At 55.2% G+C, this 26,483-nt stretch overlaps 1 protein-coding gene across 4 annotated transcripts; it reads right to left on the bottom strand.

Annotated features, from left to right (window-relative positions):
- Positions 1–107: 107 nt before the first annotated feature.
- On the bottom strand, positions 108–21,982 carry PTPRH (protein tyrosine phosphatase receptor type H). 4 transcript variants are annotated; one of them, XM_045441474.1, is made up of 19 exons: positions 19,308–21,982; positions 17,323–17,516; positions 17,090–17,198; positions 15,491–15,524; positions 15,007–15,273; positions 12,098–12,352; positions 10,681–10,950; positions 9,434–9,733; positions 8,820–9,086; positions 6,926–7,004; positions 6,752–6,799; positions 4,043–4,133; positions 3,580–3,670; positions 3,220–3,296; positions 2,992–3,126; positions 2,652–2,774; positions 2,275–2,435; positions 792–927; positions 108–684 (listed from the first exon to the last, which is right to left on the bottom strand). In XM_045441474.1, the coding sequence occupies exons 3-19, from the start codon at positions 17,138–17,140 to the stop codon at positions 574–576; spliced, it is 2,496 nt and encodes an 831-aa protein (XP_045297430.1). In that variant the 5' UTR covers positions 17,141–17,198; positions 17,323–17,516; positions 19,308–21,982; the 3' UTR covers positions 108–573. The 4 variants fall into 4 exon arrangements, with proteins under 4 accessions (XP_045297430.1, XP_045297431.1, XP_045297429.1 ...); XM_045441475.1 differs by lacking the exon at positions 19,308–21,982 and having other exon boundaries at positions 17,323–17,674; XM_045441473.1 differs by lacking the exons at positions 15,491–15,524; positions 17,323–17,516; positions 19,308–21,982 and having other exon boundaries at positions 17,090–17,280.
- Between the last annotated feature and the right edge of the window lie 4,501 nt (positions 21,983–26,483).

Genomic DNA, 26,483 nt, shown 5'->3' with positions numbered 1-26,483 from the left:
TCGCTTCTTCCCTAGGACATTTACCTCAGTGCTTAAACATCAGGAATCCAGCCCCACTCCCACCCCAATATTATTTCCAGACCCAGAAATCCACTATAGCAAGCATCTCTGGGGGAGAATAATGATTTAATAAATTATGGGATAGAAGAAAAAGATATGTACACGCAGTGGGGTGCAGGGAAATCTCAGATCCTAGAAGACAGATTTGGTTTCTGGAATAAAAAATGGGATGGATCCTGTCTGCCTTTGCACCAGGGGTAGCTAGAGTTCCAGACGCGAACTTCTTCCTTCCCCAGAATCCAGCAGCCTAGGCCTCCAGCCTCCTCCTCCCTCGAAGAACTAGGAAAGCCTAGCTCCCATCCCTCCTCCTCCAAGGGACCAGGAATCCAGGATACCCACTCCCACCTCCCTCTGTCCTCCAGGGAAACAGTTTAGACACCCAGGCCTCCCCTCCTCCTGCAAGACTCAGGTGTCTGGGACCCCAGCCCTCTGCTCTCCCAGGGCTCCAGGAATCTGGGCTCAAGTGGAGATCCAGAGTCTGAGTCTCCACTGGGGTCTCAACTCTCTTGTGGCTTAGACATTCTCATACAGCGGGTTCTCATACGAAGCCCCTTTCTCTGCTGGGGCTAGGAGTGACTGCTGGAGACCCCGCAGGATGCACTGGTGCAGGAACACGTACTGGGCCTGGGGAGGAGCACGGGGTAGGGGGTGAGGGGTGCCCTTCTGAGCCTGGGCCTGCTTTCCCCCCAGGCTCCACCCCCACCCCCCTGTGCCCTCGGGAACCCCATCACCTCAGTCTGTAGCATGAGAGGCCTGCTCTCCCTCATCTTCCGCACGTAGCTGAAGGCTCCCACAAAACGCTCACGCTCCAGCTGCCGCAGCAGGACGTCCAGGGCAATGAAGGTGCCTGTGCGGCCCACGCCAGCACTAGGCAGGAACAAGAAGGGGTCAGGCCACAGGAAGGGGGAGTCTTGGCTGATTGGAGGGATATATTTTTGGAGCATCCGGGATCAGAGTTTTTTATTCGGCAAGATAGCATTCTGGGGGGATACCGTGTAAGCGGTAAAAGCCACTGTGTGTGACTCTGCCTGGAGCTCCTGTCTGCCTGGCCCTGCCTCCAATGCCCTATGCGCCCTTGTCACTTTTCCCAAGCCTGAGAAGTAGGAGCTAACAGCACACCCATTTTACAGATGGAGAAATGGAGGCTGAGAGCAGTGAGGTCGCTTGTCTGTCCCAGGTCACTCTGGAGCTCACACACGAGAAAAAGGAACTCCCAAGCTGACCATTCCAAAACATTTTTTAGACATAAACCCATTTTAAAGTAAACAGTTCAGTGCCATTTAGTACATTCGCGACGTTGTGTGACCACCACATCTAATTAGTTCCCAGACACTTTCGTCCTCCCAGAAGGAGACCCTGTACCCGCTAAGCAGTCGCTCCCCACTCTCCGCTCTCCCCAGCCCCTGGTGACCATCAATCTGGCTCTGTGGGCTTACCTATTCTGGACATCTCCCATAAACGGGATCCCACTACATGTGACCTGTCGTGTCTGTCTCATTTCCCTCAGCACCGTGTTATCAAGGTTCTTCCACGTGGTGGAATGAACCAGTGCTTCAATCCTTTTTCCAGTTCAAATCAACCGTCTTAACCATTCCGCAGGAGTCTCTTCTGTGCTTGGGGGAGGGGATGCCCCCCTGCTGGGGACACCTCCAGGGGGTGCTATCCTGGGACGGGGCGGCAGCAGAGAATGTAAGAGTGCCACCACAGGCATCAGCTTGACCCCTTACGCCTTGAGCCCAAGACGTACGCTTTCTGACTGGGTTTCCCCAGCTCTGTAATGGGGAGGAAACCCTTTTGGTCATGAGGTGGCCCTGGGGACCAGCAAGACCGTGACTGCGGAGTTCCCATCACGTCGCGGGTGGTACGTGCTCCCTGAATGCAACGGTCACTGTAACCAGAGCCCCCATTTCAGAGGCTGTCGGCCACTCTGGAGCAAGCCCCTTGTCGTCCCCCGCCTCCCCCCCGCCCATAACCTCCTCTACAGTCTTCAGTATGGACGACAGGGGAGTGATGGGCGGGATGAGGTTCCCGGCGTGCACTGGAGGTGTTTCAAATGTTTCTCAAAACCTTTGACTGTTTCTCTCTCCTGCCCCTCACCCCTTCCTCCCTTCTCTCCACCGACGCATTCCCCTCCTCCTCTCTTCCATCTCCTGTAGAAGGTTCTGGTTCCTGAAACCGGCAGGGGCCGTTCTCTTAGAGCCAGCGGGTCCTCACCTGCAGTGCACAATGGGGAGGCCTCCCTCCACGGTCTGGTCCAGCCACTGCCGGACCATCTTCCGGAAGGCCAGCAAGGGGTCTGGGGAGTGGGGGACGCCGTGGTCTGGCCAGGTCATGTAGTGGAACTGACGTACACGTAGTGTCTTCTGCTCTTGGATCTAGAGAGAGGGAGGGGAGGCTGGGGAGGGAGCGCTCAGCACCCCAGGGTGGGCTGGTTTCTGACTGGTGGGGGGCATCCCTGGACACACTGTGGTCCCCTGAGACAGTGACGGAAGTTTAGGCTTCCGGAGGGGTTCTGAGGAGTCAACTGCCCAGATAGTTCTGGGGGAGGGAGCGAGGGTCGGGGTGGGGCTGGCAGGGTGGAGCAGACTTACGTGCCGGACCCTCAGGTCTCGTACTGTCCAGTTCTCCAGCACCTTCTCACCCTCCAGGGCCACTTGTAGGTGCCCATATGTGCATGGCTGGGCGTCTAGAGGCCAGTAGTACTCACACTTCACCTGGGGAACGACTGAGAGGTCAGAGAACCTGTCCTGATGCCCGTCTACACCGGGGCTCTTGTACTCAGTGCTGGTGTAGATTCATCCCAGCCAGGAGGACCCCTCCTTCTCAAGGCCACTGGGTTATACGGACCAATGGATGGGCTGAGGGTACTGGAGGAGGTTGGGGTCACATGGGAGGCCAAGGCTCAACACCTAGACCCTGCGGATCCCTCACCCGGCCGGACTCCACACAGTTGGTCAGCATGACCAGGGTGCGGCTCTGCTGCTCCCACACCAGGCGCCAGAAGTCAGCCACCGTCTGGGGCAGGGGGCCCTGGGCTGCAATGAACTCGCGGGGGCCCCAGAGACCCTGATGGGAGAAAACAGGCAAGTCACAACCCCCTCCGGTCCTTCTCTGCTCAGCTTTGCTCAACGGCCTCCCGGTTCGCAGCCACAACCTTACAGGTATGAAGCTGGCGTTGATGTAGTCGGAGCCTGGCTCCTCCTGGTGGGGCTTCAGGGACACCCGGGACCAGTCGTCTAGAGGAAGAGGCCAGCATTAGTGAAGCAGAGACAGGCATGGGAGACCCAGGAAGGTATGGAGACAAGACTGAGACCCAGGGACAGAGGTCACGCTGAGGGCACACAGGCTCTGGGAGCCCTAAGAAGGGTGGATTGACCTCAGCAGGGAGGAATGGGCCGGGTGCCCCCCTCACAGGGGGTAAGAGCTTTGTGTCCCATAGGGAATAAGGGAAGGGGCCAGGGATGGGGTATTGACAAAGTCACGGCCAGGGGTAAAGTCAGCAGAGGCCTTAAGACTCACAGGGCAGCACATTTCGGTAACGGTTCTTGGCACTGTTTTCGAGAGCTGAGGCCACCATTTGAGACTGCTTGGTGCCCTCCAGAGCCAATCGCTGCGGGCAGAGGCGGGGGGGGGGGAGCATGGACACTGGAGTCTCTCCATCTTCCCCGGAGGACACCCCCGTTCAGCACCGCCCCACTCACCCCCGCGCCCTGGAATTCTGTAGCACCCACAGAAACGTGTACCATCACCCCGCAGGGCATTGGGGAGGCTTGGGGGACAGTGGGGACCAGAGAGGTAGGCGACAGAAGACACAACACGGGGAAACCAACGTGTTTCTTTAGGGCTGACCCGAGGGCCCGTAACGGTGTCACAGGCAAAAACATAATTGTGCCTGAATTTTTTTTGCATAAGCAAAGAAAGGTGTGGCGAGGCCTGGGGTGGACACGTGGGGCTCAGCTCAGCCCCTCGCTTGTCACCACACCTGGTACTCCATTGTGAAGCCGCCATTGGCATCCTTCTCGTTCTTCCTCACGTGGGCAGCAAAGTCTTGTGCCGGGATGTTCTCCAGGAGGCTGTGGGAAAAGGGCAGAGTTTAACTTCCCTTGGCCCTGTGATCTTGGGATAAAAGAAAGGGCTTTTTTTTTTTAAGTTTATTTTTATCTATTTTGAGAGGCAGAGAGCAAGCGGGGGAGGGGCAGAGAGAGAGACAGAAGCCCAAGCAGGCTCTGAGCTGTCAGCAGAGTCCGCCGTGGGGCTTGAACTCACAAACCGTGAGATCATGACCTGAGCTGAAGTCACTGAGCCACCCAGACACCCCTGGGCCTTTTTTTTTTGGGGGGGGGTCGCTCTTTATTTCTTTTGACCCCCTTCTCCCGACTCAACTACCCTCCACCCTCTGCCTCGGGCAACCAATATCTGTTCTCAGGTTCTATCAATTCAGTGTTTTAAATTTTTTTCAAATATGGGGCACTTGGGTAGCTCAGTCAGTTAAGCATCAGACTTAACTTCGTCAGACTTGATTTCGGCTCAGGTCACGATCTCCCAGTTCAGGAGATCGAGCCCCGCTGACAGTACAGAGCCTGCTTGGGATTCTCTCTCTCACCCCTCCCTCTCTGCCCCTGCCCTGCTCACTCTGTGTGTCTCTTTCAAAATAAATAAATAAAAATTTTTTTTCAACGTTTATTTATTTTTGGGACAGAGAGAGACACAGCATGAACGGGGGAGGGGCAGAGAGAGAGGGAGACACAGAATCGGAAACAGGCTCCAGGCACTGAGCCATCAGCCCAGAGCCCGACGCGGGGCTCGAACTCACGGACCGCGAGATCGTGACCTGGCTGACGTCGGACGCTTAACCGACTGCGCCACCCAGGCGCCCCTAAAAAATTTTTTTTAAAAAGTCTTTGACCTCACACAGCTCCAGCTCCTTCTTGCTCGTCCTCTTGTAAGACAGCTTTATAAACACTGTCTTGACCCAGTTCGGAGGCCGGGGGCTAGAGGCCAGTCCGGCGCCCTTCTTGAGCAGTGGTCAAGCCCACACACCCACCACCTCGTGCATGTGGCTCTCACACGCTGAGTCACTATGCACCTGCCCTCAGCCCTCAGGGCCGGGTGCCTGACAACCAGAGGCAGCCCTTACACCCCGGAGCTCGCCCAAATCATTGCACTGGCCTCGAGCTACCCATTCCTTCCCACGGAAACCATAACTAAGGCTCTTGCCCACCATTGTCCCCACCTCCCTTGCCTCCCGACTGAGCCTGTGTGACTTACTGAGGACTCTTGGGATCTGTTGCCTTTATCACACCTAAGCAACAACAAAGCCTGTTAACACAGCCCGTTCACGTTTAAACTGCTCACACACACCAGTTTTCTCTGCTTCTTTTCTCCACATCACCAATGCCTGGTGTCTGCAGCACCACTCCACAGGGGAGTGACCCCTTTCCCCAAAGTCCCCCTATCCTATTTGCCTCCTTATCTCCAATTCTTTTTTTTTTTTTAATTTTTTTCATGTTTATTTATTTTTGAGAGAAAGAGACAGAGCATGAGTGGGGGAGGAGCAGAGTGAGAGGGAGACACAGAATCGGAAGCAGGCTCCAGGCTCCGAGCTGTCAGCACAGAGTCCGACGCGGGGCTCGAACCCTCGAACTGGGAGATCATGACCTGAGCCGAAGTCGGACGGACGCTCAACCCACTGAGGCAACCAGGTGCCCCTCCTTATCTCCAATTCTAAGGGCCGCCTCTCAGTCCATCCTTGGAGGGATGGCTCAGCAGCATTTAGTTCTGCTCCTGTCTTCTTCCTGGACCCCCTTCCCCCACGTGACACTCTGGTGCCACTCTGCTCAGTCGCCGAGATACCCAACATTCTCTAAATGCTCCAAGCATGCTCCTGCCCCAGGGCCTTTGCACCTGCTGGTCCCTCGTCCTGGAACGCCATTTCCCAAGATGTGCCCATGAGTCTGTGCACAAATGACTTCCTCTTAGTCATCTTCTTGGTGTGGCTTTACCTGGACAATTTTCTACAATTTTCTCTAATTTTAACACCCTATCTAAAATATTCTTCTACCTTTTCTGGGGCGCCTGGGTGGCTCAGGAGGTTAAGTGTCCAACTCTTGCTTTCAGCTCAGGTCACGATCTCACGGTTGGGAGATGGAACCCCACGTTGGGCTCTGTGCTGGGCACGAAACCTGCTTAGGATTCTCTCTCTCACTCTCGCTCTCTCGCTCTCTCTGCCCCTCCCCCGCTTGCACTCTCTCTCAAAAACAAAAGGAAAAAAATAAGAAAATAAAATAGGCTTCTACCTTTTCTATCACCCCTTCTTGCCCTACTGCCTCTAATACAACCTCTATTATCTTGTTTATTAATGGTTTTTTGTGCTCGAATGTAAGCTTCACGAAGGCAGGAATCTTTATTTCTCTCACGGTGTCCTCTGTGCCTAGAACAGTGCCTGACACATGATGCACGTGCTGAGTGAATCTTTTGTTGGATGCACATAATCCCAGAGCTGGAGTTGGTTCCAGAGCCCCTGGCCCAGGCTGGAGGGGGGTGATGAAAGGCTTGCGATCCTTGGGGCAGAGAGCATTGCGTGTCGGGGTTCGCTGAGCCCACCCATTAACCTATCCGGTGACCAGCAAGCACCCCTCGATTTGACCTGACAGTGTTTCTTCCAGACACTTCTCCAACACTTTCTGCTTACCTGGAGCCCAGAACCTTGGGTGCCGGTTTCCTCTGGCTCTTCTTGTGCCTGGGAAAGAGACATTGGAACAGAAGGCTTGGGGGGGGGGGTCAGGCCGGAACAGGGATCCTCACCCTCTCCCTGCCACCCCGTCCCCACCCGAAGATGGTCAGTCAGCCCTGTGACGAGTCCCACCTCTTCTTCAGGAAGAAAATCAGCAGGCCCACCAGGATGAGAAACAGGACCACACCGACGATGGCTCCGGCGATGACCCCTGGGTTAGGAAGTACGGGGACTGTTGGAGTCAGCCTCTTCCACTGGCAACCTATCTCTCCTACCTCTGTCCTCACCCAGACTGTGACCGGAGGGCCGACAGGGCAGATGCGAGGGCAGAGAAAGGAGAGGAGAAGGCCTCTGGATAGAGCCCCACCTCCCACCCAACTTTCCCGAGGAGCCTGGTCCAAAGATATCATTTGCTCAGGTAACCTGGCTGCCAGAGTGCCTCTTCCCCTCCTTGGCCCAGATTAATGATTCTCGGCGTGGGCGATTCTGTCACCGATGTCTGGGGACATTCTGGGTTGGCACCATGGGAGTGGTGTTGCACTGGCATCCAGCAGGCGGGGGTCAGGGGCACTGCTCAACATCCTACAATGTACAGGACGGCCCCCACAGCAAAGAACGATCCATCCCCAAATGTCAGTAGGGTCAAGATTGAGAAACCACATTGACGGCATTGATGCCTCCCGCCAGAACAGAGGCTCGTGTTTTCAGAGGTTCTGTTTGCTAGCAGAAGGGCACCCCTGCAGTGGTGGTGCCTACGGTCTTGGCCCCAGGCTCTAATGGGCACAGATCCCTCAGGGTCTGTCCTTAGACACCTGGTCTTGGAGCAGACTCCAGCCCACAGCCTGCCTCCATCAGCTGTCTTGGCCCCAGGATGCAGCTTCCCAACAGCCTTGGTTACGAGGACCTGTCAACAGGCTCTAGAAGGGTCTCACACAGCCCATTCCCCTAATGGACCTGGTCCCCATGAATTAGACACGGGCATCTTTCCTCTCCCTTCCAGAGACCCTCTTTGCTGCTAAGCAAGAGACGTTCCTGGGCAGCAGGAACCAGAGAAGCCCAGTTGGGCATCTATCTATCATTGCCCCAACCTGCCATCTCTCTCCAGATAAGAGACGCAATCTTATAAGAGGTCCTGATTCATAGAAGGTGACAGATGGGGCCCAGTGAAGCTTATGGCCACCATCAAAGGTATATGATCAGAGTTTTACTAAGTATGAGGTCCAAACCTCTCCCAAATATGCCACCGATGAGTGGAAAATGGTGCAGTCGTGTTGGGGAAAAAAAGTTTGGCACTTCTCCAGAAGATAAACACAGAGTTAAGTACTTGATCCCACAACTCCATTCCTGGGGATATACCCAAGAGAAAGAAAGTTCCTTTCTGCACAGGAATGGGTACATGAATGTCCATAGCACCATTACTCGTAATAGCCAAAGAGTGGAGACCACCCAACGGACCCATCCACAGACGAACGGATAAACGAAATGTGGTCTCTGCATACAGTGGAATATTATTTAACAATAAAAGGCAATGAAGCACCGATACATGCTACAACATTGATGGACCTTAGAAATGGCACAGCAGGTGAGAGAAGCTGGCCACCAAAGACTGATGACATACATCACAGAAGGATGATGATATTTTTAGGAGACGTCCAAAACAAGCAAATCTATAGAGACAGAAGATAAATTTGAGATTACCGAGGCCAGGTTGGTGGGGAAGTGAGGGAATTAGGGGCTGATGGTGTAAGGAGGTGATTTTTCTTTAGTGAGTAATGAAAATAGTGTAAGAGTGATGGGTTGGCCAAGTCCTGTGGGTGTAGCGAAGCCATTAGCTGTACACTGTCAGTGGGTGAATTGTATGGTATGTGAATTATATCTCAAGAAAGCGGTTTTGAAGAATGCAGCAAAGAAAGCAAACAGGGAAACACAAAGGACCCCTTGTGTAGGTAAGGCTCCTTCACAACAGAGCCCGATGGGATCTAGAGAGCCTTTCACCGTAGCTCTGTCCCCGTGGGGATCTGCTCACCTGCATTCTCCGTGTGGCAGGTCACAGGGGCAGACGGGGCCCTCATTCCATCCCAGATGGTGGTGACGGTGGCTGGGTAAGACTGAGCTGGCTGGAGATCCCACACAGACACGCCCCTCCCACAGGACGATCCATTCTGGCAGTCCCGCTGTCCACCCACCTGCAACTCAAAGGCCTCGTAGCCTCCCACGGGGCAGGACCAGGTCAAGATGACCCCGTGCCCCCCAGAGGTGCTGATGCAGGAGGTGATGGTGACTGGGCTCGGGGCTGGGTGGAGGGGACAGGAGGAGTCAGTAGGAGCCATACAGGGTGCCTTTCCATCTCCCCACCCTACCCCCACTTCCCGCCGCTGGTGCCAATTCTCCGAGAACTAGCACATCCTTTCCCTCCCAAAACCAAAACACCTCTCTTCCAGCTCTCATTTTCTGTCCTCCCCCAATGGACACGCAACAGATCCCTTCGGACTACCACTCCCATGAGCCCTTGGGCTCTCTGTATCACTGCAGCTTAGCAAGGCATGACCCCATGGCCTGATGGGATTTGGAGTCCACTCCCCTCCCATCGCCCCAAGGTCCAACCTCAGCTCCCACAAGGTAGAAGGGGGCCCATCTCACCTGTGGATGCAAGGAGGCTCTGCCCATAACCGGTCACGTTGTTCCTGTCTGCCCACACGCTGAAGGTGTACAGAGTCCCGGGTTCCAGGGTCTGCACCTCATACCAACTGTCATTGGTCCTGCCTGTGTGGTTGGTCTGATGTCCCTGGGGGTCTTGCTGTCCCTGGGGATGTCCCTTAGGGGTCCACTGGACCCAGTACGTGTAGAGCTGAGAGTGAGGGTCTGTGGGGACCTTCCACCGCAGCATGATTGAGTTGCTCGTCTGGTTTTCCTTGTGTAGATCCATGACTGTGTTGGGAGCTGAGGAGGGAGGACAGGAGGTCAAGGGGGCGGGTGTATCCTCAAGGACCCTCCCGCCTGAGCCTGCCCACCTCCCCTGACCCCTCAGTCACCAGACGAGTCCACTTCCTAAGAAGAGTGAACCGCAGAAAAGAGGCCAGGTGGGGACCAGGATCACCGGGGCCCTCTCTGTCCTGAGTCTATCTCCCTGGGTCCTACGCATCACCTTTCTCAGGTGAGCAGACCGAGGCAGGGTCCTTCCTTACTTCTGGGCCCTTCTTTCTTTCTTTTTTTTTTTTTTCTTTTTTTTTTTTAACGTTTTATTTATTTTTGAGACAGAGAGAGACAGAGCATGAACGGGGCAGGGGCAGAGAGAGAGGGAGACACAGAATCAGAAGCAGGCTCCAGGCTCTGAGCCATCAGGCCAGAGCCCGACGCGGGGCTCGAACTCACGGACCGCGAGATCGTGACCTGAGCTGAAGTCGGACGCTTAACGGACTGAGCCACCCAGGCGCCCCCGGGCCCTTCTTTCTTGACAGAGCTGTTGTCTTTAGTCTTCTTAGCCCAAATAGCCGAAGACTAAACAGTTCCAGGACCCATGCACACACAGTGAACCTAGTTCCTGGGGGTAATTTTGGTTCCTGTCACACTTGGAACCCTTCACATATAGGCTGAGAGCTGGATTGCTTGGGGTTCAGCTAGTATACTGGGATGAGCTATGCCCTTCTGTCTTCTGGCTTTGTTGGTTCCTGAGGGGTGGTGCTGGATGGTCAGGGGCTCTCTTCATCCCCAAAGACAGACCTCGCAATTAGAAAGTTCTGACTGCAGAGGACGGACTCTTCCTAGAAGGCAGACTTACAAGCTCAAGGTTCTATGAGGCTACATGGGGTCACCAAAGTCTCCCCAACCCTCTCTCTCTCTCCCATCCCAATAGTACTGGCTCTGTCTAGAACCAGCGCGAGTCTCACCAGTGGCTCCAGTGAGTGTCAGGTTGTCACTGCTGACCTCATTCCTCTCTGCCCAGACGGTGATGATGTACAAGCTCCCAGCTTCCAGTTCTGTTAGTATGATCCCGGTATCTGTGGTGTTCCGGATGCTAATGGCGCTGGTGCTCTCCTTGACCCATGAGACCCCGTAGGTGTAGAGAGGATGATCTGGGTCCGGGGGAGCTGTCCAGCTCAAGGTGATGGAGCTGTTGGTCTGCTTCTGCACACTGAGGCTCGTCACTGCGTTGGGGACTGGCAGAAGGAACAGAGGGTCAGAATATCCTCTCCCTGGTCCACGAGAATCCAAAACACACGGACGGACCTCCTCCTGGGGCAGCCAGCCTTGTTAAAGAGCATTTCTAGACAGGGAACCTGGGGGTAGGGACGGGACACCTGCAGCCTTATGCTCAGCCGCAGACTCCCAGACAGGCCCGTCCCCAGAAAAGGCCACCTCTCTCCTGTGGACTCAGGATTGGGGCATGGCTCGGCGAGGCTGTAAAGACGGTGGCTGCATCCCAGAACCCAAAGGTGGTGCCATCTTTGCTGGTTCTTCAGCTCTCACCAAAAGAGAGAGTGGGCATTGGTGTTTGTCATCGGGCGACTTACTGGGGTTCTTGTCTGGAACCAGCACAGAATTCATTCTTTTCTGCCCACACAGAGAGGATTTATACAAGGTCCCAGTTTTGAGTCCCTCTACCTTGAAACTGAAGGTTTGGATAAGTGTTGGGTCTCAATTCTGTCTCCCTCTCCAGTTCGCTGGACCCAATAAATGTAGTCCCAAAGGCCAGGGCCCAGGGGGCACCTCCCAATCTGAGTCATGGAGTTGGTGGCCTGAGCTTCCATTCTCAAGACCGTGATACAGTTGGGAACCAGGAGAAGAAGAGTCAGAGGGTCAGAGTGTCCACATTCCATGGTACCTAATGTCCCCACAGTTGAGGCAACGTGCCTGTGCTCCCTACACAGTCCTGGTGGCTAAGGAGAGACACCCCCTAGTCTTAATGTCTGTATTCTAGAGGGTCCCAGACCCTGACTGATCCCAGCTCAGAACCTGTGATGTTCTTTCTTCAACTCCTGGTCAATGTGACCCAAAGAGATGCTCAAAAATAAATAAATGTTTTTTATTTTTTTTTTAATTTTTGTAACGTTTATTTATTTTTGAGACAGAGAGAGACAGAGTATGAATGGGGGAGGGTCAGAGAGAGAGAGGGAGACACAGAATCTGAAACAGGCTCCAGGCTCTGAGCTGTCAGCACAGAGCCCGACGCGGGGCTCGAACTCACAGACCGCGAGATCATGACCTGAGCGAAGTCGGCCGCTCAACCGACTGAGCCACCCAGGCGCCCCTAAATAAACGTTTTTTAAAGGGGAGAGAGAGAGAAATGCAGCAGGTGGCACTCACCTGTGGTGGCGTTGCAAATTCTCGTGGGGCTGGGGACTCCATTTTTCTCTGCCCACACGGCAAACCCATACAAGGACCCGGCTTGCAGTCCGCCCGCCACGAAGCTGGTGTTGGTTGTGTTCTGCGTCTCACTCCCAGTCCACTGGATGCAGTAGACATAGTTCTGAAAGTCAGGGTCACCTGGCTCCTCCCAGATCAGGGTGACGGAGCTGGTCGTCTGAGCCTCTACCTTCAAGTTCCTGACGGGATAGGGGTCTGAAAAATTAGGGAAAGGGGTCCGGTGTCAGCAAGGAAGCAGATCAGGGGTACAGGCAGTGGACATTTTTAGCCCTCAGAGTCTCCAGTCCTGCCTCGACTACTGGGCCCGGGAGAGGTAAGGCGTGTGGTCTAGACCAGCGCTTCTCCAACTTCAGTGTGCGTACATAACACTGGGGATCTCGTTAAGATTCGGGTTCTCGTTCGGTGGGTCTGAGATGAGACCCAGACTCTGCATCTCCAGCCGGTTCTCGGCACACGCCGGCACTGCCCACCCGAGGACCAGAGTTTGAGTAGCAAGGGTCTAGACCAGCAGTTTCCAACAGAATTGCTGCAAAGATGGAAATGCTCTCCCAAGGCCCAGTATAAGAGACACTATCCCAGGGGGATACGGAGGGGGACTGGGACCCCCTCATCTGAGCTCTTGAGCACATAAAACATGAAACTGGAGGGGCGCCTGGGTGGCGCAGTCGGTTAAGCGTCCGACTTCAGCCAGGTCACGATCTCGCGGTCCGTGAGTTCGAGCCCCGCGTCGGGCTCTGGGCTGACGGCTCAGAGCCTGGAGCCTGTTTCCGATTCTGTGTCTCCCTCTCTCTCTCTGACCCTCCCCCGTTCATGCTCTGTCTCTCTCTGTCTCAAAAATAAATAAACGTTAAAAAAAAAATTAAGGGGCGCCTGGGTGGCGCAGTCGGTTAAGCGTCCGACTTCAGCCAGGTCACGATCTCGCGGTCCGTGAGTTCGAGCCCCGCGTCGGGCTCTGGGCTGACGGCTCAGAGCCTGGAGCCTGTTTCCGATTCTGTGTCTCCCTCTCTCTCTCTGACCCTCCCCCGTTCATGCTCTGTCTCTCTCTGTCTCAAAAATAAATAAACGTTAAAAAAAAATTAAGGGGCGCCTGGGTGGCGCAGTCGGTTAAGCGTCCGACTTTAGCCAGGTCACGATCTCGCGGTCCGTGAGTTCGAGCCCCGCGTCGGGCTCTGGGCTGATGGCTCAGAGCCTGGAGCCTGTTTCCGATTCTGTGTCTCCCTCTCTCTCTGCCCCTCCCCCGTTCGTGCTCTGTCTCTCTCTGTCCCAAAAATAAACGTTGAAAAAAAAAATTAAAAAAAAAAAATTAAATAGCCCCACGGAGGTGACGGGGGGAGGGGCTGCCATATTGGCCAGAGCGGCTCTAGAGCGAGGAAACTGTCCACGTCAGGATGATGGAGCTGACGATCGGAGTTTGCATTGTCAAGACCAGACACGGTTGAGAACCAGAAGAAGAGTCAGAGGGTCAGGGTGTCCACGTTCCATGGTGCACACAGGGAGGCCAGATGTGTCGGCGATCCTGTGGGTTCTCAACCATCTCCTACCACCCTCCTCAAGCAGAAGGGAACGAAACAGGGGGCGGGACCTGAGGAACCTTCGAGGGTCTTCCTGGAGCCAGGAACCTTGTTCTTCTCTGCCCAAACAGAAAATTCACATGAGGACAGTGACTGAAGTCCTGCCCCACTCCCCACTTTGTAACTGGTGACGGTCCCGTTTTGGGTCTCACTTTTGTCACTGTCTCCATGCCACTGGACCCAGTCAGTAGGTGCATCTCTGAGGCTCTGGGTCCTTGGGGACCTCCCGGTGCAGGGTGATAGAGCTGTTGGTCCAAGTCTCCCCCCTCAGGTTTCTCACAGGGCTGGGGGGCTGAAAGCTGGGACTGCGCGGGGTCGGGAGGGGTCCAAAGCTCTGTGTGACCGCTGAGCCCTTGCAATGCACCTGCTCCTGATCCAACAATGTGCTATCGGTGCAAAATACGCACTGTGCTTTGAGGAGCGGGTATGAAGTTAAGAAAATATCTTGGGGCGCCTGGGGGGCTCAGTCGGTTGAGCGTCCGACTTCGGCTCAGGTCATGATCTCACGGTTCTGGAGTTCAAGCCCTGCATCAGGCTCTGTGCTGACAGCTCAGAGCCTGGAGCCTGCTTCCGATTCTGTATCTCCCTCTCTCTCTGCCCCTCCTCAACTCGTTCTGTCTCTCTCTCTCTCTCTCTCTCTCTCTCAAGAAATAAACATTTAAAAAATGTAAACTATCTTCTGGTTCTTTTATATGTCGATTACATTTCAAAATGATAATATTGATAACATTTGGGGGCACGTGGCTGACTCAGTCAGCAGAGCACACGACTCTTGATCTCAGGGGTGTGGGTTCGAGTCCCAGGTTGCTCGTGGAGCCTGCTTTTGAAAATGGATAAGCCTGGGTGACTCAGTCAGTTAAGCATCTGACTCTTGATTTTGGCTCAGGTCATGATCTCATGGTTCGTGGGCTCGAGCCCCATGTCGATCTCTGTACTGACAGGAGGCTTCTTGGGATTCTCTTTCTCTCTCTCTCTCTCTGCCCCTCCCCCACTTGAGTTCGAGCTCCATGTCAGGCTCTGTGCTGACAGCTCAGAGCCTGGAGCTGCTTCGGATTCTGTGTCTCCTTCTCTCTCTGCCCCTCTATTGCTCATGCTCTGTCTCTCTCTCTCTCTTTCAATAAACAAACAAACATTAAAGTGGTTGATCAAAAACTTAAATTTACACATTTGGCTTCCGTTCAATTTCTCTTGGGCGACAGAACCTGCCATGTCCTTGTCGCTGCCGGCCACCTTTTGGGAAAAGCAGAAGTCGAGAACATGGCCATGACTGCCTCTCACCTGTGCTGGTTTGCAGAGTCAGCTTGGAGCTGTTGGTCTCATCCTGCTGCACCCACACAGAAGACTCATGCGGAGACCTGGGCCCAAGTCCGTCCACCGTGAAACTGGTGTCGGTCATGCGTGGGGCCTCAGTTCCGCCATCCCGTCCGGTCCACAGGCCCCAGGGGATGTGGTGCCTCCGGTCCAGGCCACGGGGCGTCCGCCACTGCAGGGTGATGGAGCTGGGGGTCCGGGCCTCCGCAGTCAGGTTCCTGCCCGGGCTGGGGGCTGAGGATCAGGAAGGAGGGCCCGGTGTGAGCACAGGAGGTCAGTACTGGGCCTTCCACGATGCCCAGCGCTTGCCTGAGTCCAGAAAGGACCGTTTCCTTGAGTGCCGGCCATGGATCACCGTGCCCTCCGTGAGACCACCTCCCCACACCAGAGCTCACACGGGTTTGGGTGCAACCTCTCCGTGTGGGCGGTAGACTCAGCAGGGGTCACTCACCAGCCGCCCTGGCCCCTGTCCAGCTGCACAGGCCCTGGGAGAACACAGAGGGGAGAGTCAGACTCTGAGCCTCGTCTCCCTTGACCCAGGGGAGACTGCAGGGCTGGTGGCAGGGGGGAGGGGGGAGGAGGGATCTGGCCAGCCACCCTCCTGTCCTCTGCCCTAACCCAAGTCACTGGGGCCTGAGGGAGAGGAGGGACACAGCCAGCTGTCTCCTCCCCCGAGGCTCTGCTCTAACAAAGGTCACTGCAACATCCATCTGTCTTTTCTTGGTGTGTGTGTGTGCTGCAGCCGGGAGTGTGGCAGGGGCGGGGCTCCAGGGACCCAGGAGCTAGGGTTGGCTCCACTGATAAGGCCAGGGGATAATGGTTACACATTCAGAAAAATATGGCTCTGGAAGACGAGGGGCAGGAAGTTAATCAGCAAAGTGGTAATGGGGGAAGATACTGAGGTTGGGGACCAGGAGCCAGACACCTGGTCTGAGGGAGGAGGGGCCGGGGGCCTGGACTCCTGGGTCTGAGGGAGGAGGGGCTAGGGGTCTGGACTCCTGGGTCTGAAGGAGGAGGCCTGGGGCCGGGACTCCTGGGTCTGAGGGAGGAGGGGCTGGGGGTCTGGACTCCTGGGTCTGAGGGAGGAGGCCTGGGGCCGGGACTCCTGGGTCTGAGGGAGGAGGCCTGGGGCTGGGACTCCTGGGTCTGAGGGAGGAGGGGGCCGGGGGCCTGCACTCCTGGGTCTGAGGGAGGAGGGGCTGGAGCCTGGACCTATGGGTCTGAGGGAGGAGGGGCTGGGGGCCAGGACTCCTGGGTCTGAGGGAGGAGGGGGCTGGGAGCAGGACTCCTGGGTCTGAGGGAGGAGGGGCTGGGGGCCTGGACTCCTGGGTCTGAGGGAGGAGGGCCTGGGGCTGGGACCCCTGGGTCTGAGGGAGGAGGCCTGGGGCTGGGACCCCTGGGTCTGAGGGAGGAGGGGGCCGGGGGCCTGCACTCCTGGGTCTGAGGGAGGAGGGGCTGGGGGTCTGGACTCCTGGGTCTGAGGGAGGAGGGGCTGGGGGCCAGGACTCCTGGGTCTGAGGGAGGAGGCCTGGGGTTGGGACTCCTGGGTCTGAGGGAGGAGGGGCTGGGGGTCTGGACTCCAGGATCTGAGGGAGGAGGGGGCTGGGAGCAGGACTCCTGGGTCTGAGGGAGGAGGGGCTGGGGGTCTGGACTCCTGGGTCTGAGGGAGGAGGGCCTGGGGCTGGGACCCCTGGGTCTGAGGGAGGAGGCGCTGGAGGTCTGGACTCCTGGGTCTGAGGGAGGAGGCCTGGGGCCGGGACTCCTGGGTCTGAGGGAGGAGGGTCTGGGGGTCTGGACCCCTGGGTCTGAGGGAGGAGGGCCTGGGGCTGGGACCCCTGGGTCTGAGGGAGGAGGGTCTGGGGCCCAGACTCCTGGGTCTTTGAGGGCACGCCTGAGTCTTGCCAGAAAGCACAGTTCACTCTCACAGTGGACGGCAGTATCTGAGAGCCCAGGTGTGAGCTCACTGACAAGCCGGAAGCCTGCTTCCTTCTCCGGGAAGCTCCTACCCCCTCTGGACCCCAGCTCCCCACCCCTGTCTGGGAGCACTCACCAGCAGCACCAGGCTCCCCCAGGCCCTGAGGCTCCCTCCGGTCCCCATCATGTCTCCAGACACTGCCGAGGGACCCAGGTGTCCCAGCCCTGACCTTCCACCTGCTGGACTTTAAACGCGAGAATTTCCCCTTTCTGAGTCTCATGGTGGTGAAGCCACGGGCCAGGGTGGGAAGGGAGGAGGAGGAAGTGGAGGCTCCCGGCCCCGCCCCACCCCTCAGCTCTGGTCCTCACCTCTGCGCACTCCTGCGCTCAGGCCCCGCCTCTCGGGGGCCCGGGGTCTCCCCTCCCGCGTCCCCTCACACTGCCCCACCCAAATCGCCTGGGTCAGGGGCCGCTTCCCCGCCGCCGCCGCCATGAATGCACAGAGCAGGTCCTGAATGGTCAGGCCGGAGTCAGGCCTGGGAAAGAGACAGCTCCAGCTCCATCTGTCAAGGGGCAGAGGAGGCTGGGTCCAAAGCCCTGTCCTGCGGTGGGCTCTGTGCATTGACTCAGGCCCCGTCACCTCTCCCTGCCTCCACAGCACAGCGGCCCTCACGGTGTGAGCCCTGTTCATTATCACTCCTGTCTGCCTATCACATATGACATGGCATATGGGCCCCCCGCCCCCCCCCACCCCCCGCCAGGTGCACCCTCCTCCTGTCCTCCAACCATCTCCCTCCTCCCCTTCCCTGGGGATGCAGTCAGAGATGGACCACACTGGGTTGGACAGGGTCAGGACCCTGTGCTATTTCCGTCACAGGCCAAACTGTTAGTGTTTGCTTATTTGCCTCGCCCGCCCCGTTTGACCTTGACCAAGTGGCTTAGACTCGCAGTGACTCAGATTCCCCAGCTGTAAAAACGTGAATACAACTGCTTATCGATATACTGTGGGTAAGAAATGACTGCGTACATATAAAATCTTAGAATGATGGCCGGCCCTTTTAAAACGCTTGATAAATCATAGCCACATTTATTTATTTGTAATGGTTGTTCGTTTATTTATTTTGAGGGAGTGCAAGTGAGCAGGGGAGGGGCAGAGACGAAAATCCCAAGTAGGCTCCACACTGTCAGTGCAGAGCCCGACACAGGGCCTGAACCCACAACCGTGAGATTGTGACCTGAGCCAAGATGGAGTTGGATGCTTAACCAACTGAGCCCCCCAGGCGCCCCGATTTTTGGGTCATCCCTAAGACCTCCAGAGTCCAGAAGGGCTTTTCAGGGCATTTTGGTTGACTTACTGATTCTGTTCATTCCTACCACCAACCACCTGTGTGACCTTACCAGCCTCCTCCAGAGCGAAGGACCCGAGAGCAAGAACAATACAGAAGTCACACTATCCTTGATGACCTTGCCTCAGAAGGCACACACCATCATTTTCAGCACATCCTCCTCAGGATGCCGGTCAGCCCCTTTCATGTGGGAGAGGACCGCACAAGAATGTGGAAGCCAGAAGCATGGACCCCTGGGGCCATCTTGGATGCAGGCAGCGCCCCCATCATGTGCACACGTAGTAATGCGTTGGCCGTTTTTACCACTTTCTGTAACATGAATCCCCGTTTGTCAAGCACATGGGATAAAGTGGGAAGCAGGGAGAGGCACTTACCACTTTACTGCTGGCTCTGGGAGCATCTCGGTGCTTCGACACCATCCCTGCCCCAGAGGAGGAAGAGGGGGCTCAATTCTGTGCCCCAGGCATTTCATCAGCCTGTTTCTTTTAGGATGAGTCTTCTGTCCAAGGTGTCCCCAGGGTACCCAGGGCATTTGCACCTACCCTATTTCTAAAGACAATGATCTTGACAGTGGGGTTCAGCTACCCATTCATTCCAGGTCCCTGTCTCCGTGGGGCTCTGCTCACCTGCGTTCTCCCTGTGGCAGGTCAGAGGCAGACGGGGCCCTTATTCCATCCCAGACGGTCATGACCATTGCCCGGTAAGACTGAGCTGGCCAGAGATCCCACATGGACAGGCCCCTCCCACAGGAAGATCTGTCCTGGGGGGTCTAGCCAATGTTATTCTTCCCAAAACCAAAATACCTCTTTAGCCTTCATTTTCTGGCCTCCCCCAATGGACACGCAACAGATCCCTTCGGACTACCACTCCCATGAGCCCTTGGGCTCTCTGTATCACTGCAGCTTAGCAAGGCATGACCCCATGGCCTGATGGGATTTGGAGTCCACTCTTCCCATTGCCCCCGGACCCCACCTCAGCTCCCACCAGGTAGAAGGGGGCCCATCTCACCTGTGGATGCAAGGAGGCTCTGCCCATAACCGGTCACGTTGTTCCTGTCTGCCCACACGCTGAAGGTGTACAGAGTCCCGGGTTCCAGGGTCTGCACCTCATACCAACTGTCACTGGTCCTGCCTGTGTGGCTGACGTGATGTCCCTGGGGATCTTGCTGTCCCTGGAGATGTCCTCCAGGGTTTCACTGGACCCAGTACATGTAGAGCGGAGAGTGGGGGACTGTGGGGACCTTTCACCGCAGTTCCCTTGTGCAAATTCGTGACCGTGTTGGGGGCAGGCAAGCGGGAGTGCGGTTCCTGGAAACATCTCCCTCACCTGCTCTCTGCCCCAGAGCACCTGTAGGTATCCTTACTCGGTGAAGGGGTACGTGTCTCAGCCTCCCAGGCCCCCTTCCTCCAGTGGAGCGTCCGTGATGTTGGGTCTCCCACCTGTCACATCCTCCTAGCCCAGGGGACCCAGTAGGTGGAGGGTGAATGGAGTCTTTGGGGTGAGGCCAAAGTCCGAAGCTGGCTGAGTCTGGAGACCAGAAACTTGGACGTGGATACTTTAGGGTATGTCTTGTCTTCTAAAGCTCTCTCAGAGGTAGATTGGGAATGTGTGGTGATTGCCCAGCCCTGTTGCTAAGGAGGGACACTCCCTAGCAACAGGGCTCCATCCCTTGAGCTCAAATGAACTGTCCAGATCCTCGAAAAGAGGCCCAGAGCAGCCCCTTCCTACCAGCCCAGAAGTGCCAAATCCCGAACGGTTGTGTGTCTCACCTGTGGGCAGGTCAAAGACTTGGGTATCACTACAGACTCCACGCCTTCTCTCCTGGACGGTGAAGGTGTACCAGGCCCTCCTTTCCAGTCCCCCCACCATGACCCATGTCCCTGAGATGTTCAGGATCTCACTGGCGAAACCTGGCTCACAGCACTGGACCCCGTAGGTGTAGGGTGGATGGTCAGGGCCCAGAGGAGCTGTCCACATCAGGATGACAGAGCTCATGGTGTGGTCCTGTATCCCCCGGTCTGTCACCAGATTGGGCACTAAGAGATGGAACACGGTCCGCATTTCCAAATCCCTGAGTACCTGCACCACACCGGGACAGACCTGGGTGCTGAGGACGTTGTTCTCTAGAACGAGGGCCCAGAAGCTAGAAGCCTAGGATGGGATGTCAGTCTGGGGCCCTCCGCCCCTGATCTGTGAGTCAGGAGGCCCCACGGACATCATTTCCTGTTCTCCTCGTTAGAGCCGGATGACCACATCTCACCCGTGGACACGCTGCCTACGTGTCTCAACAAGGTCATGGGAGTGTCGGCTCCCACAGTACTCTGCTAGAGCACTGTCTTCACTAACTACCTCCTACTGTTGCCTCAAAGCTGGAAGTGGTCTTTGCTAATCCTCAACTCGGTGACTGTTGTGGGTCGAATTGTGTTGTGTCCCTCAAAAAGATATGTCCACATCCTAACCCCTGGTGCCTGTGAATGGGACCTTATTTGGAAGCAGGGTTTTTGCAGATGTAACCAAGGTAAGATGAGTTTGCACGGATTACGACGAGCCCTGAATGCAATGACTGGTGTCCTTAGAAGGAGAGAGAAATTTGGACACAAACAGCAAGAATATACCCTGGGAGGCTGGAGGCGGAGATCGACGTGATGTGTCTTCAGACCAAGGCAAGCCGAAGGTCACCAGCTGGAAGAGGCAAGAAAAGATTCTTGAGGCTCCAAACAGAGTGTGACCAACACCTCGATTTCAGAATTCCAGCTTCCAGAACTGTTGCTTTAAGCTCTCCCCTGGTGGCACTTTCTTATGCCAGCCCCAGGCAACAAATGCAACGACCTTACTTTTACTCTTTGGTAGCGTCATCCCTAGGGAGGGTCATTTGTCCCCTGTAGACGTGCAGAGGGTCTCCCTGGAGCTGCTCACTCTGTCCTGTTCACACGAAGAATTCCTACAAAGTTGGGGTTCACGTGCATCCACAACAAGCCAGGGTCTCTGAGGTGCTGTGAGGACCACCTGGGATGCTCTCCTTAGACAGCTGGATCCCATAGAAGTATATCTGAGGGCCTGGACCCTCAGAGACCTCCCTTCTCGGGGTGATGGAGCTGGAGTCTGAGCCTCCACCCTTAGGCTTCTGACTGGGATGGAGCCTGCAAAGGGGAAGATAGGCCTGTTAGGAGAAGGCATCAGACGGTCCCCTGCCCCTTCATCCACCCCAAGCTCATCCACAAATCCCAGAAAGCACAGTTCCCATCAGTTCTGCAAGGACCCTCCCTGAGTCATCCGGAAGGAACCCCCAGGGGGCTCAAGGGCGTGGTAGTCCAAGCTCTTCTGTCAAGAGTGTGTGTGGAGGGGTGAGGGGTCATCAGTGAGGTTTGGGGACAACTCCCCACCAACCACATGGACGTACACAGAATAATCCACATTTTGCTTATTCATTCATGCGCTGACGGATACGTGGGCGGCTCTCGCCTCTCAGATATTGTGAACAACACCGCTTTGAACCTGGGTGTGCAAATATCCCTTCGAGACCCCGCTTTCAATTATTTCGGGCATAGATCCAGAAGCGGGATTGCTCGATCGTATGGTAACTCTATGTTAAATTATTTTAGGAACTGCCATGCTGTCTCCCACGGTGGCTGAAGCATTCTACATTCGCACCCATGGTGCCCGGGGTGTCTCCTATGCTCACCAACACTTCTTTTTTTTTTTTTTTTTTAATTTTTTTTTCAACGTTTATTTATTTTTGGGACAGAGAGAGACAGAGCATGAACGGGGGAGGGGCAGAGAGAGAGGGAGACACAGAATCGGAAACAGGCTCCAGGCTCCGAGCCATCAGCCCAGAGCCCGACGCGGGGCTCGAACTCACGGACCGCGAGATCGTGACCTGGCTGAAGTCGGACGCCCAACCGACTGCGCCACCCAGGCGCCCCAACACTTCTGCGTTTCTTCTTTGGTGGTTGCCATCCTAACGGGCGTGAGGTGGTCTTGATTTGCATTTCCTTAGCGACCAGTGATATGAAGCATCTTTTCACGTGTGGCTCATTCACTTTTTCTCTCTGTTATTATTAACACATTTCTCTGCCAGCGTAGGTCTAGCTTCTGTATACTTAACATGAGCAAGCCTCCTGCATGTGATCTGTTCCCCTTTCTGCTACCACCTCCTCACCCCTGCGAAGACCCGTGTGGCCTGCTCAATCTCTCTGACTCTGCACAGGAAGCTGCCCGCCGTGAGAACGCCCTCCTCGCCCTGCCTGAACTCTGACCCTCACGATGAACCGCCGCCGGGGATGCCTGCACTGCTCAGTCCCGCCAAATGGCTTCGGGACTGAAATGTCTCAAGAGGGAAGGAAGAGGGACAGGAAGAAGAAGAAGGAAGAAAAATATCTTTGGTGGGGTGTTTTGTTGATGAACAAAGGTCTAAATTTTTTTTTAAACATTTTAGTTTGAAATTATTAGAGACTCCCAGGAAGTTGCAAAAAATAGTACAAAAGGTCCTGTGTGAACTTTGTCCCACTTTCCCCAGTGGTAACATCTTACACACACATAATTCAATATCGAAAGCAGGAAACTGGGGGGCCTGGGTGGTTCAGTTGCTTCAGCGTCCGACTCTTGATTTCGGCTCGGGGTGATGATCTCACGGTTTGTGATTTCCAGCCCTGCGTCGGGCTCTGTGCTGACAACTTGGGACTCTCTCTCTCTCAAAATAAATAAATAAAACATGGGGAAAAAAGTAATTTCTAAAAAATAAACAGCAGCCTGCCAGGCCGGCGAACACCTGGAGGTGTGGAGAGAAGGCACGGAACCCCCACGTCCTTTCCGCGTACCTGGCATCTCTCCCGTGAGCCATATCCCTTTGGCCCCAAATCTGTGATCTGGTAAGTGAAACGCTTTCCTGAGTTCTGGGAGCTGCTCTGTTGAGCACGCTAATCAAACCCAGGGAGGTGGTCTCAGGAACCTCTGATCTATATAGCAGATGGTCAGAAGCCCAGGTGACCGCCTGGGTCCGAATCGGCCTCCGGGAGGGGCGGGGCTTTCCCGTGGGGCCTGGCCCTCCACTCTGGGCTGAGACTGTCTCCAGGTAGCCAGCGTCGGAATGGACTTGAACTGTGGGACTCCAGTGGGTGTCAGGGACTTTTGCTTGGTGGTGTGGGGGGACCCTCACACTGGAATTGCATAGAATCCTAATTACTTGTCCTTGTGGAACCCTGGAAAGGACCCAAGTCCCAAAGGATCGGTAACACGTTTAAAGATGAATTATGCTGGTGGTTGCCTTGGGCCGGAGGGGGTAAGTGGTCGGGGAGGTGACTGCTGGAAGGCACAGGTCTCTTTTTGGGGTGATGAAGGCTCCCAAATGGATTGTGGTGATGGTTGCACAACTCTGTGAATGTATCATGAACCATTCATGTGCGCACTTTTTTTTTCTTTTCTTCCAATGCCCAACGTGAGGCTTGAACTCATGACCCCAAGATCAAGAGTCACACACTCTACTGACTGAGCCAGCCAGGCGCCCATAACCTGCACACTCTAAATGGGCAGTTGGATGGTAAATGACGGGCGTCTCAATAAAGCCATGACCGGGGCGCCTGGGTGGCGCAGTCGGTTAAACGTCCGACTTCAGCCAGGTCACGATCTCACGGTCCGTGAGTTCGAGCCCCGCGTCAGGCTCTGGGCTGATGGCTCAGAGCCTGGAGCCTGCTTACGATTCTGTGTCTCCCTCTCTCTCTGACCCTCCCCCGTTCATGCTCTGTCTCTCTCTGTCCCAAAAATAAATAAACGTTGAAAAAAAAAAATTAAAAAAAAAAAATAAAAAAAATAAAAAAAAATAAAGCCATGACCACATTTTTTGCTGGAATTGAATAGAAACGACTTCAAACAGGACATGGTCACAGCACAGTGATGACAATCAACGATACTGTATCCTAAAAGTTCACAGTTGTTAGGAAACCAGATCTACTTGTCCCCACCGCACGCACCCATGGACATACACACTGTTGCACAGACACGATGTTGTCTGTAGGCACATTTCAATAAAAAAAAATTTTGAAGGGGTGTCTGGGTGGCTCGGTCCTTTGGGAGCCTTTTTTTTTTTTTTTTTTAAACGTTTATTTATTTTTGCAAGAGAGAACGCTAGTTGGGGAGGGGCAGAGAGAGAGAGGGAGACACGAATCTGAAGCAGGCTCCAGGCTCCGAGCTGTCAGCACAGAGCCTGATGCGGGGCTCGAGCTCACCAACCGCGAGATCATGACCTGAGCTGAAGTCGGACACTTAACCGACTGAGCCACCCGGGTGCCCCGGAAGCCCAACTCTTGATCTCGGCTCAGGTCGTGATCTCACGCAGTTTGTGAGTTCGAGCCCTGAGTTGGACTCTGTCCTGACAGCACGGAGTCGGCTTGGGATTCTCTCTCTCTGCCTCGCCCCTGCTCATGCTCTCTCTCTCAAACATTTAAAACATTTTTGAAGATACTCTTTAGACAGATAGAGGCGGGAAATTTCCCTCCTCAGCACTTTCCACAGGGGCGGGAGATTGTTCTGGGGATGCTGTAATGGGGGGAGCAGAGAGAGGGTCTTCACTTTACCTCCGTGCTCTGATGGCTGACAGAGCACCCAGGACCTGGGCAGCGTGACCGTGACCCGCAAGTAGGCCTGAGGCAGGGGCTTAAGGGAGGTACCACAGGCCCACAGGCCTCTGAGGTTGGGAAGGGCCAGTCACAGCCCCCAGATCACTCGCCCCTGACCGGGTTGCCCCCCAGCATGCATGACTTATCTGGCAGGGGGTGAGTGGGGACCCTGGCCTGAAGGTGGGGCAGATTGGAAAAATAGGGCTGGGCCCAGAGAACACAAAAATGCTGTTTCGAAGGGACACGTGCACCCCCATGTTTATAGCAGCACTATCGACAACAGCCAAAGTATGGAAAGAGCCCCAATGTCCATCGATGGATGAATGGATAAAGAAGGTGTGGTGTCTATATACAATGGATTATTACCCGGCGATCAAAAAGAATGAAGTCTTGCCATTTGCAACTACGTGGATGGAACCGGAGGGTATGATGCTTCGCGAAATACGTCAGAGAAAGACAAAAACCATAGGACTTCACTCATATGAGGACTTTTAAGATACGAGCAAAGGGGGGAGAAAAGAGACAAATGACGAAGCAGACTCCTAACTCCATTAAGAGAACACACTGGTGGTCACCAGGGGTGGGGGGATGGGGCAAACAGGTGACGGGGATTAACGCGTGCACCTGTGAGGAGCACCAGGTGCTGTGTGGGAGTGCGGAACGACTATATCGCACACTGGAAACCAATACCGCACTGTAGGTAACTAACTGGAATTTAAATAGAAACTTCAGGGGTGCCTGGGTGGCTCAGTCAGTTGAGCGTCTGACTTCGGTTCAGGTCATGATCTCACGGTCTGTGAGTTCGAGCCCCACGTCGGGCTCTGTGCTGACAGCTCAGAGCCTGGAGCCTGCTTCGGATTCTGTGTTCCCCCCTCTCTCTGACCCTCCCCCACTCATGCTCTGTCTCTGTCTCAAAAATAAATAAATATTAAAAAAAATAATAAAAACTTAAAATAGGGAGGGGCCCTGGGGGTCCCCCAAAGCACAGCGTGGATGTAGAAGTCTCCCCACTGCTGTTAAGAGTCCCTCAACACGCAATGGAGAGCACACACTTCATTGACATAACACGCGTCGCACGCGTCGCACGTGCTGGTGTTGGAGGTCACTCCCTGGGGTCTCCTTCTTTGACCTCCTGAGGCCCCTCCCCCAGGCGTCACCTGGGTCTGGAACTCCCCGAGGGGCGGACCGGACGCACTTTGACCCTGGCGCACTGGGGGGGATTCCACGTCTCATAAGCCCAGCCACCAGGCCCGCGTGAGGTTAGCGTCACTACATCGGACCCCTAAAAATGTGTCACGCGGGCTCCACCTCACGGTGAGAGTTTTTACCCCAAGAATGATAATTAAAAAGAAAGATTCAGGGGCGCCTGGGTGGCGCAGTCGGTTAAGCGTCTAACTTCAGCCAGGTCACGATCTCGCGGTCCGTGAGTTCGAGCCCCGCGTCGGGCTCTGGGCTGATGGCTCGGAGCCTGGAGCCTGTTTCCGATTCTGTGTCTCCCTCTCTCTCTGCCCCTCCCCCGTTCATGCTCTGTCTCTCTCTGTCCCAAAAATAAATAAAAAAAAAAAAAAAAAAA

Source organism: Leopardus geoffroyi, chromosome E2, assembly GCF_018350155.1.
Source record: "Leopardus geoffroyi isolate Oge1 chromosome E2, O.geoffroyi_Oge1_pat1.0, whole genome shotgun sequence".
Taxonomy (NCBI): Eukaryota; Metazoa; Chordata; class Mammalia; order Carnivora; family Felidae; genus Leopardus; species Leopardus geoffroyi.
This window is presented reverse-complemented; position numbering and strand designations above follow the sequence as displayed.

Excerpts from the sequence above, each read along its gene's own strand:
- PTPRH (XM_045441473.1), bottom strand. The coding sequence starts at position 17,234 with ATGAGACTCAGAAAGGGGAAATTCTCGCGTTTAAAGTCCAGCAGGTGG. Across the intron at positions 9,734-10,680 it reads GACACTCACTGGAGCCACTG|CTCCCAACACAGTCATGGAT; the intron begins GTGAGACTCGCG and ends CTCCCTCCTCAG. Across the intron at positions 3,297-3,579 it reads TTACCGAAATGTGCTGCCCT|ACGACTGGTCCCGGGTGTCC; the intron begins GTGAGTCTTAAG and ends CTCTTCCTCTAG.